General features: G+C 39.9%; 1 protein-coding gene across 1 annotated transcript; it reads right to left on the reverse strand.

The window, feature by feature from the left end:
• Positions 1–12,081: 12,081 nt before the first annotated feature.
• On the reverse strand, positions 12,082–12,621 carry LOC131251899 (stress response protein NST1-like). Its single transcript, XM_058252894.1, has 2 exons — positions 12,520–12,621; positions 12,082–12,405 (listed from the first exon to the last, which is right to left on the reverse strand). Exons 1-2 carry the CDS (start codon positions 12,619–12,621, stop codon positions 12,082–12,084), a joined length of 426 nt encoding a protein of 141 aa, XP_058108877.1.

Genomic DNA, 12,621 nt, shown 5'->3' on the forward strand with positions numbered 1-12,621 from the left:
GGCCCACTCATATAGGCCCCACCTTGATGTATGTATTCCATCCATGCCGTCTATCCTTTCCCTTAGGCCATTTTAGGCGTTGAGCCGAAAAATGAAGCTGATTTGAATTTCTGGTGGGCCATAACATAGCAAATGGTGGTTTTTACCGTTAAAAACCCACCAGACTTTTCTATACCCCAAAACATATTGAATATTGGGCTTGTTTGTCTTGTCTTGAGCTATGGGAAGCAACGGCGAGGTTTGATTCTTTCTATGCGGGCCCCACACTCGAAAAACCTTAAAAAATAGGTTTTTAAAAAATATATATATATAAGGCGGCAGACACTGCTGCTGCTGCCAGAGGCGTGCAGGCAGCTCCTGCGCCAGGCGAGCAGGCGGATAGTAGGCAGGGACCCACGGCTCCAGCTGTGGACCCCACCATGATGTATATTTTTCATCCAATCCGTTCATATGGTGGGCCACTTCTTGAAGTGGGCCCCCTCCAAAGCTCAGACCCATCTGATGCTCAGGTGGCCCACATCACAGGAAACAGTGGAGATTTAACGTCTGCCATTGGAGCCCTTTTGGTCACCATAGAAGTTTTGGATCAAGATGAAATTTGTTTTTCCTTTTCATCCAGGTCCGTGTGACCTTACCAATGGGTTGGATTGCAAATAAGCATTATAGTGGGCCCCACATGGGACTCATAGTGATGTATGTGTTTCATTCACACCGTCCATTGACCGTGGACGGTGAAACCCCCCATAATTTATGTGTTCTACCCACACCATCCACACTGGACGGTGGGACCCACCCCCACGTGTGGGACGGTGTGTGTGTGTGTGTGTGTGTGTGTGTGTGTGTGTGTTATATTAGATATAATATTGTATTATATTATATATATTATATATATTATATATAATTTATTATTATATTATATATAATATACATGATGGTGGGCCTTCATGTGGAACCCCCACCATGATGCATGTGTTGCATCCAATCTGTCCAACCATTTTGAAAGCTTGTCTTAGGGCTTGAGGCTAAAAATAAGATGGATCTATAGCTCAAGTGGACCCCACCTTGGTATACACATATGGCCCATGTGACGTGGCCCACTTGTCATATTTATGGCCAGTTGTTGAGGGCCACCTGGATGTGTATGAGGCCATTGTTGAGGCTCACCTTGTTATGAATGTAAGGCCCATGTAATTAGGCTCACTTTGATGTATTATAAGGCCCATTGGTGCGACCCATTGATGTGGCCACTTGATGAATATAAGGCCCGTGTGATATGGCCCATTTGATATATTTAAGGCCTAATGGAGTGTACTTAAGGTTCATTGCAATGTGTGATTCCACCTTGGTTTATGTAATGATATTTATGGCAGGTCGTGTCTAGGGAACAATGATGGTTTGACGCCTACATTGTGAGTACAATGTTGGTTAAATGTCCGCATTGTAACTCTCCTTAAAGCCCATTGATAAGCCCATATTTGTTGATAATTCATCACTTTATAACATGCTTAGTATAGCTCCATGATTCATGCCCATATGCATCATATGTATGCTTGATATAAGGAATGTTTAATCATAGCATAAGCCGTTGGGCTGAAACATTTACGGGACTTCTTATAAGACGGAGTGCCCCACATGATCGCGTGGTACGCGCAAGATTGCTGCATGATTGTACGATGTGACTCATGCATCTCGCATATGTGTGACTTGATCACTGCACACCCTAACGACATTAGGGTTGTGAACTCTATAGACACATCGTGGATGGTTGTATCGGATACCGAAAAAATTGGTTCTAGTATTGTGGGCACTTAGGATGTCCTTGGGTGAAAATTTCAGAACCTTTTTGGTACCAGGAGATGCTTAAACATCTAGACCGAGTGGATACACGAGCGCCCGAGTGCCAAATACCAGTAGGCCGTGTCTCCCACTGTATAGTGGTCGGTTGGAAGGGGGTGTGGCCTTATTTGCCCGAGTGAGGGGGCTATAAGCTAGGCTGAGTTTGACCAGCCGCAAATGACTCTGCTATCAACGAGCCGGGTAGGTATTAGCATACTACTAGTCAGGTGGATAATGTGGTCTCTTCCACTTACTTGGCTGTGCAGCTAGGGAGGAGGCAGTCAGCGTGAGTGTACTAGACCCCGGTGACATCCAGAGAGGAACTGTACTGATATGTGCACTTGATGAAGACTAGCATGCTTGCTTTGCATCTCGCATATGACATTTGGCTACATAGGCCTCACATCGCATGGCCTTGGGATGGCTGATAGCATTCATGCCTTGCATTATATCGTTTTGGTATAGCTGATTGCATTCATGGACTTACTCATATATTTTCACATTATTTTGATATTGTACACTTGGCGCTTGCCTTGTGCACACACTTACACCACCCTCTAAGCTTTTGTAAGCTTATGCACGACCGTTGCGTGCAGGTGTCGTTGGACAGCAGCAGCGTTGAGGCAGGAGCGCGCATCTGATCATTTTGGAGTTTTTTTATCACCCTGTATTTTCCCTTTCCGCATTGTACTTAAAATTTTTGATATAGTGGATATGTGGTGATGTTGTTTTGTGACTTACACCACCTTCTAAGCTTTTATAAGCTTATACACGAACGTTACGTGTAGGTGTCGTTGGACAGCAGCAGCGTTGAGGCAGGAGCGCACATCTGATCATTTTGGAGTTTTTTTATCACCCTGTATTTTCCCTTTCCGTATTGTACTTAAAATTTTTAATATAGTGGACATGTGGTGATGTTGTTTTGTGACTTGATTATGCTTGTGGTTATGCTCCATTACAAAAAAAATTCATACTGAAAATCCTCCTTGTAGGATCACAGGATCGGAATCTAGCATGTGAGTGCTGGGATCCGAGAATGGGGCACTACGGAGGCTGTCGGCGCCAGATTCGGCAATCAGAAATTTTGTGAGCTCGTTTTCTGAATTTGGGGCGTGACAATACATGTGGCATGTCATGGATGAAGAGTGATCACCGGCAAGTAAGTAGCAAGCTAACCAATGAACTCGTTGTCAGTCACATTGAGCAATGCCTAGGATTAAGGCCGAAGGACATTATCTTCGCAATGCATGAGAAGTACAATATTCTTATTAGTTATAAGAAGGCATGGTGCGTTAAAGAGATCGCAATTGACTGCGTAATGGGGTCTTATGAAGACTCTTACAATGAACTCCTGATGTACTTGCATGAGCTGAGAAGGGCTAACCAGGGGACGGTGACTGTTGTGCTTGTTAATCCACAAACGAGCAGGTTCGAGAGATGTTTTGTTTCGCTCGGACAATGCGTTAAAAGTTTTCAAACATCTCTGTAAAGGGTCTTAGCCATTGACGACACGCATCTAAAAGGTAAGTACAATAGTGTTCTACTCGTTGCTACAGCCTTAGATGGCAACAATCATATATTTGTCGCTTTTAGTATCGGAGAATCAAAGAATAGCAGCAGTTGGAACTAGTTCATTACCTACCTCAACTATACGTTAGGGGATCTACTTGGTCTTGTGATCATATCAGACCGACATAAAGGTCTAATGAAAGAAGTTTCATAGGTCTTCCAAGCAGCAATCCATGGCTACTGCGCATACCATATATACTGAAACTTGGTGGATATATTTAAAGACAAGTCGTTAGAAATCTACTATTGGCGAGCTGTAAAGAGTTGTAGGAAGGTTGAGTTTGAAAAGTTAATGCATGATATCAAACTTGCCAACCCCCCAGTACATGCATGGCTGAGAGAAATATGATACGAGAGGTAGACATCTTCGCACTTCCCAGGAAAAAGATTCAACTTGGTCTACAAACATATTTGAGTACATTAATGCTCTATTTAAAGAAGCACGAGAATACCTCGTGACTACACTGATAGAGGCAATCAGATTTAAAATTCAAGATATGTTCTATAAGAGAAGAGAATCTGCATCATCATTTGTAGGACCACTGACACCGTGGGCGGAGAAACAATTAAAGGATCTTATACTGAAGGCGCGAGATGTTCGTTGTCATGCAATTTCTCATGATGAATACTATGTCGTGGGAGACTACAATGATACATCAAGCTCAGTGAGCTTTCCTGTACATGCCGTGAGTTTGACGTAAAACCTTGTTTTCATGTTCTTTCTGCGTGTATAAACTATAATATTCCTCATTATTCATATTGCTCCCCGTTGTATATGACGAGAAATTACCAGATCATGTATGAAGATTCCGTATACCCAATACGTGACAAGAGTCAATGGAAAATAACACATGAATTCAAGGAGTATTGCGCGACAATTAAGCCCCCACGACAGAGGAAGTCAGCTGGAAGACCAAAAAAGGCACGAATTCTTTTCTAGGGAGAGGAACAAATGATTGTGAAATGTGAAAGATGCAAACAAACAAGGCATAATTGTCAGAGTTACAAATTTTCTATACCCCTGGAATAATGTAATTTGTAATGTATTTTTTATAATGAGATAGTAAACGATATAAATTGAAGACGTTTGTTTTATTTTTTAAATTGAGAACTTATTACCACTATGATTCGAACTTTAAAAGAGTAGTAATAATCATGAAAATGGATACTGACCCTGAGCCTAACATGAAATAAATATGGTCAGTTCACTCAGTTATCAGTCAGCTCACATACAATTTATACGCCTCTTCCATATCCATCACAACTCCAAATTGGTTTAATATATGATTGGCATGAGTTCACATTTAATAAGCCTAAGTTATCGATAGAGTGCAAACCTCCACCTTGAGCAGTCTCAATTTAATTTTCAAAATAGTAAATTTTGGTCAATTTCATTTGAAGCTCGGTGAATTTCATGTTAGGCTCAGACAATTTCATGTTAAGCTCTATGAATTTCATGTTTGGATCGGTGATTTTCAAGTTGGGCTCGGTCAATTTCAATTTTGGCTTGGTCAATTTCATGTGAAGCTCGGTGGATTTCATGTTAAGCTTGGTGAATTTCATGTTTGGATTGGTGAATTTCAAGTTGGGCTCGGTCAATTTCAAGTTTGGCTCACTCAATTTCAAGTTGGGTCGGTCAATTTCATGTTAGGCTCGGTGAATTTCATATTCGTCTCGATCAATTTCAGTATAGCCTCAGTGAATTTCATGTTTGGATCAATTAATTTCAACTTGGGCTCAGTGAATTTCATGTTTGGCTTGGTCAATTTCTAGTTAGGCTTGGTCAATTTCATGTGAAGCTCTATGAATTTCATGTTTGGATCGGTCGATTTCAAGTTGGGCTTGGTGAATTTCATGTTTAGCTTGGTCAATTTCGGGTTAGGCTCGGCCAATTTCATGTGAAGCTCGGTGAATTTCATATTAAGCTCAGTGAATTTCATGTTAGGGTCAGTGAATTTCATGTTAGGCTCAATCAATTTCATGTTTGCCTCGGTCAATTTTATATTAGGGGGGTGAATTCAATGTTAGGCTCGGTCAGACATGACATCATGATATGGCCCAAAGAGCTTTGAGGGGGAACGGGGTTGACCCCATCTGCACTCGGTTGACCCCATATTGCTGGCAGCAAGTCGGGGTCGACCCTGGTCAGCTGAAAGGTGTTTGGGCTCCACTTCAACTTTAACAACATTAGGGCTCTAAACTAATCTTCATGTAAGAAAAGAGTAAAATGCAGAAGCTTTCTTCAATGATTGAACCAATGCCTAGAGATTACAACATAGATATTAGTTTACATGCTAGGATGATGCACAGAACCTACTAGATTCATCTCGCATGAAAAAGATGACCAGGACTTGTATCAGGTACTCACCCATTCCAAATGGGAATAAGGAGGCTGATGAGTTAACATCTCTAAGACAGTGCAACCGAGGCTCCATATGACCTCAGAATCAGTAAAACAAACAACAATATTTAGAAATTATCTTATAAAAGTTATTTATGGATTGGAACATGGATTGTGCACTAAACCAATAGTCTTGAATGCATTTTGCAGCTATATATTTGAGCATATACTCCATGCAGATATACAGTCTTACACATCCAATTGCCAGTGCATTTTGAATGATTTCACTTGCAGTCAAAATAGGATTTTGCTTGCTTTCCCCAATATACACGTGAGAGTTTTTTGGTTCATGCATATTGTGGGCAAGTATGGTTTTGAGAACTATGAAATTGGGGATGTAGGTAAGTATGGTTTGTTTAACTATGAAATTGGGCTATTTGGGCCCTATTGTGATGTATGTATTATATCCGGATAGTCCATCCATTTGGAGAGATTATTTTAGGAATTTAGCCAAGGAATAATGGGGAGCCAAAACTCGAGTGGACCCACCACCACAGAAAACAATGTGGAGAGGGACTCTTTTATTTGGTGTGGTCCACCGAAGCTTGTACCTGCCACCTTTTTTTTTTTTTTTGGCTGATGCCCTAAATTCAACTAACATAACAAATAAGCGTTGTGGATAAGTCACATACAAGACCAATGGGGCAAATGGTTAGGTATGTCCTCTCTCATGATAGGTATGATAGACAAAGTGTGTGCAGGGTTATTTGAGCAAATTTTGGTAATATAAATATTTTATAAATCTCACCCTTTTCTCCCCATCTGAATTTGCAACCCTAAGATTGGGAGACATTGACAGAAAGGCATGAAAGGAGGTGCAAGCGTAAGTTCCCTCTCCCACTCAACCTGCAAACTTCTATATCTTTCTCGGAGAAGGTTGCCCCTCTCTCCCTTCATCCGTAAACTAACCGCTACCATTTTCGCTATAAGAACTTCTCCAGCAATGATCATGGGTAATGTTGTGCTTCTCGCTTATAAGTATATGTTTTGTGATGGAACGATGTAGACATTTTTTCCGAGGTTACTGCTTATCAAACTTATGCTTCTAGTAATAACTTGTACTTGTTGATTTATTAATGCAAGATAACCTATATGTGTTATAATTTTCTTTTGTACATTCCGAACATTAGCCTAGTGATGCATGCATGTTTGATGAAATGCTTGAATGAGCATCTTCCTCTACGCTTATCACAATCCAAATTGCAGATAGCAAGAATACCATGGTAGAAGGATAACCATACATCCCAAAGTCATTTGGGTTGGGAAAGGAAACCAGAAACACATGGGGTGAGAGACCTTCCTCGTCCTGGATTGCTCTTCAACATATAGTTCTGGATTGCTCTTCAACATATAGTTCAAATACTTTGTTCAAACCCAGTTGACCTGCCATTTGAAGATGCAGTTGAGCAACAAGCCATTTGTGCATGACAATCCATTGCAATGGGTTTGAATGAATTCAATATTCTTCACTGGGATGAGGAATGACAAAATCAGCTTTGATTGGTGAAAAAAAAACATCTGACAATTAATTTCAATATTTGCATTGGAAATGGAAGAGCCGACACTTTTTTCCCCTTTAGAAATGTTGGATTTAATGAAACATTTGAGATATAGAAACACATGAAAACAAGATGTTGAAGAGTCATCTAAGCCAACCATAAAGAGCCATTTCAGTCACCATGCCAAGATACATACTTGGTCTTTTCATTCCAATTTAGTTACACTAACAAAAGACCTAGATCACATGGCCGCTGGCCTCAAAGTCATGAAGTAACATTTATTGTTGCAACTATATCTGAAGTGTGTAGGGTATGGAATGCAATAAAATAAAACGAGCAATCTTGTTTGTGTTCATTTAAAACATATCTCATGGTTTTTTGGAAGTCAAATGATAAAGGTCATCCTGACCTGATTGGATTTGCTCCCGCATTAATCTCCCTTGTCTTTGTTTTCATAATTTGATTTCTCTCAAGATAGAGCCCTTGAATCATTTTGAGTTCGATTTCGTTGAATTCAAACTATAGCTAAATCTTGATTTATCTATCACCTCTGTCATTAAAAAAAAAATGCACCAATGACCCTTAAATATTGAACCTGAAGGAAGTTAAATATGAAATCTCAGATCCTCAACCACTCTCAAATGTCATAATGAGTGACTTGAGCGCAGGGACAGATCCCTCCGAAGTTTATGAAGATGTGCTTACAGATTATACGGATGACATTAACAAGTCGGCAGATGCAGTGACAGATGCAAAAGCCCAAGAAACAATTGTAAAAGAGTGTAAGGACAATGGAAAGGAGCACTCAAGATGGGGTCGACCCCATCTGGACCCAGTCGGCCCCGATCCACTGGCAGCAAGAAGGGGTCGACCCCGTTTCACTGAAAATGGTCTGTGCCTGTGCCTCAACATGATTTATGTTTCTGGACCGTCCAACCATTTGGAGAGATCATGCAACTCAATATTTTGATGAAAATGACTGAACCCAGCGTGTCATTGAACAAGCTTAACGTGAAATTCACCGACCTAACATGAAATTGACTGAGGCGAACATGAAATTGATTAAGTCTAACATGAAATTTAGAGAGCCTAAATTGAAATTGAACAAGGCGAAAATGAAATTCAACATCACTAACATGATTATTACTGAGCCTAACATGAATTTCATCGAGCCGAACTTGAAATTGACTGAGCCTAACATAAAGTTCACTGAGCCTAACTCCAAATTGACAGAGCCTAACATGAAATTCATCGAGCCCACCTCGAAATTGACCGAACCTAACATGAAATTGACCGAGCCCAACTTGAAATTCACCAAAGCTAATAAGATATTCACCAAGCCCAACATGACATTGACCGAGCCTAACATGAAATTCACCGAGGCGAACATGAAATTGACCGAGCCTAACATGAAATTCATTGAGCCTAACATGAAATTGACTGAGCCTAACATGAAATTTACCAAGCCCAACTTGAAATTGACTAAGCCTAACATGAAATTCACCAAGGCAAGTATCAAATTGACCGAGCCTAACATGAAATTCACCGAGCCCAACTTCAAATTTACCTAGCCTAACATAAATTCACCAAGTCCAACTTGAAATTGACCAAGCCTAACATGAATTTCAACGAGCCCAACTTGAAATTGACCGATCCTGACATGAAATTGTCTGAGCCTAACATGAAATTCACCAAGCCCAACTTGAAATTGACCAAGCATAACATGAAATTCACGGAGGCACCGAGCATAACATGAAATTCACCAAGCCCAACTTCAAATTGACCAAGCCTAACATGAAATTCATCAAGGCAAGTATCAAATTAACTGAGCCTAACATGAAATTCACCGAGCCCAACTTCAAATTGACTTAGCCTAACATAAATTTACCGAGTCCAACTTGAAATTGACCAAGCCTAACATGAATTTCTTCGAGCCCAACTTGAAATTGACCGAGCCTAACATGAAATTCATCGAGCTCAACTTGAAATTGACCGAGCCTTACATGAATTTCACCAAACCTTACATGAATTTCACCGAGCCCAACATGACATTGACTGAGCCCAACATGACATTGACCGAGCCCAACATGAAATTCACCGAGGCAAGTATGAAATTGAGCCTAACATGAAATTCACTGAGTCTAACATGATATTGACCGAGCCTAACATGAAATTCACCTAGCCTAACTTGAATTGGACCGAGCCTAACATGAAATTCACCAAGCTCAGCATGAAATTGACCGAGCCTAACATGAAATTCACTGAGCTTCACATAAAATTCACCGAGCTTCGTGTCGTGTCAATTCACTGAGCTCCAGATAAAATTCACTAAGCATAACATGAAAATGACCCCAAACATGAAACTGAATGAGCCGAACTTGAAATTGAACGAGGTAAAAATGAAGTTCACGGAGTCGAACTTGAAATCGAATGAGGCAAATATGAAATTCACCGAGCCGCCTAACATGAAATCGACCAAGCCCAACTTGAAATTGACTGAGGCAAACATCAAACTCACCAAGCTTAACACGAAAATTCACCGAGCTTAACTTTAATTTGTTCGTGCCAAACTTCAAATTGACCGAGCTTCAAAATGAAATTGACTGGGCTTCAAGGTCAGTATCCTTATTTAATATTTTGAAGATAGCAATTTATACAAAGTATATAGAATTTTCATACACTATAAATTTCATACAGAACAAATTGTGATTCATTATAAATTTTACAGAAAATATACATTACAAAACAAGATTCATCATTTCACAAAATTTCCCTCTTCCTCCCATGCTTAAGACAAATATCATTTATGGGCAACAGTCAAACACTCAAATGTTATTGAATTCCTCTAAATTAGTGTGAATTTTTGCATATTTCTTCCCGTCAAACTGTAACCACTGCACAATATGTCAATATATTTCATTACAAATATGCCGCAGTCATAGCCATTCGTTTTCTTCAGTGCCAATCTATCTTGAATGGCGGTCCATCTCTTCTCGTCGAGCATAGACGTGTCACCTGTCTCATGGAAGATAATGAGGAGCGCCTCGGTCATCACTTGATCTTTTCCCTGTACTTAGTGAGTGCATTTGTATACAAACTATCGTACAGAATGATCTCTCATTTCCTTGGGTAGATCACCATCAGAAACCAATGTGAATTATCGTGGTTGACAGGTACATACACCTGTCCATGTTTGACAGAATAATATATTATTAAGTATATGATAGAAAGAGATACAATTAACGTTAATGATTTATAACAAAAACATTTCCCATTCATAGCACCACATTGCCTTGGCATCTTCTCGTTGTCTTGCAATTGCACATACAACAACTTTATCGATAAGTAATTTCCTTCGCTCCACATCGATGTTCGAGTCCCGATATGATCTCAAACTTGACATATTTGGTTCGAGAAATGACTATTATAAACACAATTTAAGATTACTATAAATAGTGAGGGGAATATAAAAGATATTAAGAATAACCTGATGTAAACATTTACCATAAAATATGTGGGACAGAACCTACAATCTTGAGGATAGAGTGTTAGAAATTCAGCATGCCTTTTCTTCAGAAATTCAATGTATATGTTGATAGCCTATTCCATAAAATAGTATGATTTAGACATAATTGAATATAAGAAACAAACAAATATATATATATATGGGAAAAGGTACTATGCGCTCGACCTCACAATAAGCTCCTGTGAGGTCGAGCTATGTGGGCCCCACCGTGATGCATTTCGACCATCAACACCGTGCATTTGATGGGTCCCCTATAAATTGTGGGATATCCCAAAAATCAGCCATATACAGAACTCAGGTGGGCCATACCATCTAAAATCATGTGAAGACACCGTTAAAACATATAAAAGCACTTGGTGGGGCCCACCTGAGTTTTGAATGTTGCTGAAACTTGGTCTGAACCATCATGCAAGTGGGACACATAATGGATGGGTTGGATTTGCAAACCACATCTCGATGGGCCCAAAAAATGATTATGAATGTTTTAATGGTGCACAGCCCCTCCCCACTTCTGTATGTGGTGTGGCCCACACAACTCATGGATTGACTTGATTTTTGAGACCTAGGCCCACGATGGAATGGTGCATCTGACTAATGGGGTAGATGTTCGAAATGCATCACGGTGGGGCCCACATAGCTTGACCTCATGGGACGGACTCGTGAGGTCAAGCGCATACTACCTTTTCCCTATATATATATATAAACCCTATATGTATTGAGAATGCTTGCAACGCTGTCAACCCATTCATTTTTAACTCATATGGTTTTGAACCACAAAGCCAACTTTGTCTCCTTGTTTACTTGATACTAGCTATCTAGTTCATGTAATTCGTTCGCTGAGATAATTCTGAATGGATCAATTTGAGGCTGGAAGGGTAACGGAGAACTAGGGAAGTATTTAGTTTCTTCAGATCCGACCATGGTTCTTGGAGTTGTCTCAATTGCAGATAGGGACAAAAATGGAGAAACCTTATAGTAAGATGGTTTCATGGTCCTCTTAGTTCTCCTTCGATAAATAAGAGAAGGACTGAGTGCTTTCTCTACAACTGTACCCTGAGTCGTAGTCTCGTATTAATTCACCAACTCCCCATTACCTTGCTCCTCTTCAATTTCCTCAATTAATATTTTCTTCTTCAACTCATCCTCCTCCTTCTTCTTTAAAAATTGCCCCCTTTGTCTAGCAAAAGCTTCCTTCTGATTATTAACTCTTCCCTCTCTTTCTTCAAATCTTCCTTCTCCTTAATCAACTCTTATTTCTCTTTCAAAAATAATTCCTTCTCAATCTTTAGTTGCGCACTCTTATTCAGTTCATCTCTCTCCATCTTCAATAATTCCTTCTCATTTAGTAATTCTGCCCTTTCCTTCTTCAACTCCTCCCTCTTCTTCTTTAACTCATCCCTCTCCTTCTTCAACTCTTCCTTATCCTTCCTAAGCTCTTCCATCAAATCATATGGCTTTATAATCTCCTTCCCCTCTCGCTCCGTCTCTCCGTCATCTTTGTTATTATTCACTGCTTCGTCCTCCTCTTCATCTTCATTCTCGTCTTCATCCTTCTCTTCATCTTCATTAGTGACCTACAAAATGTAACAACGAATATATAAGAGTCGAGATACATATTTCGAGATATTGGCTATACGAACCAAATAAATAAAATATACAAAAATAAAAAGGGTTTCATAACATCTCACTGGGAAGCTATCATGGACCGAGCGAATTGCGTCCATTTCCAGTTCTTCGGTGTTGAGATCCAAGGTCGTTATTATTACAGTCTGTAAAACAACTCCTTCCAT

Source organism: Magnolia sinica, chromosome 7 (assembly GCF_029962835.1).
Source record: "Magnolia sinica isolate HGM2019 chromosome 7, MsV1, whole genome shotgun sequence".
NCBI lineage: Eukaryota > Viridiplantae > Streptophyta > Magnoliopsida > Magnoliales > Magnoliaceae > Magnolia > Magnolia sinica.

Bases quoted from the DNA above. Each gene is read 5' to 3' on its own strand.
- LOC131251899 (XM_058252894.1), bottom strand. From the start codon at position 12,621: ATGGAAGGAGTTGTTTTACAGACTGTAATAATAACGACCTTGGATCTC. The intron at 12,406-12,519 runs GTGAGATGTTAT...TACATTTTGTAG, and splicing joins CGGTCCATGATAGCTTCCCA to GTCACTAATGAAGATGAAGA.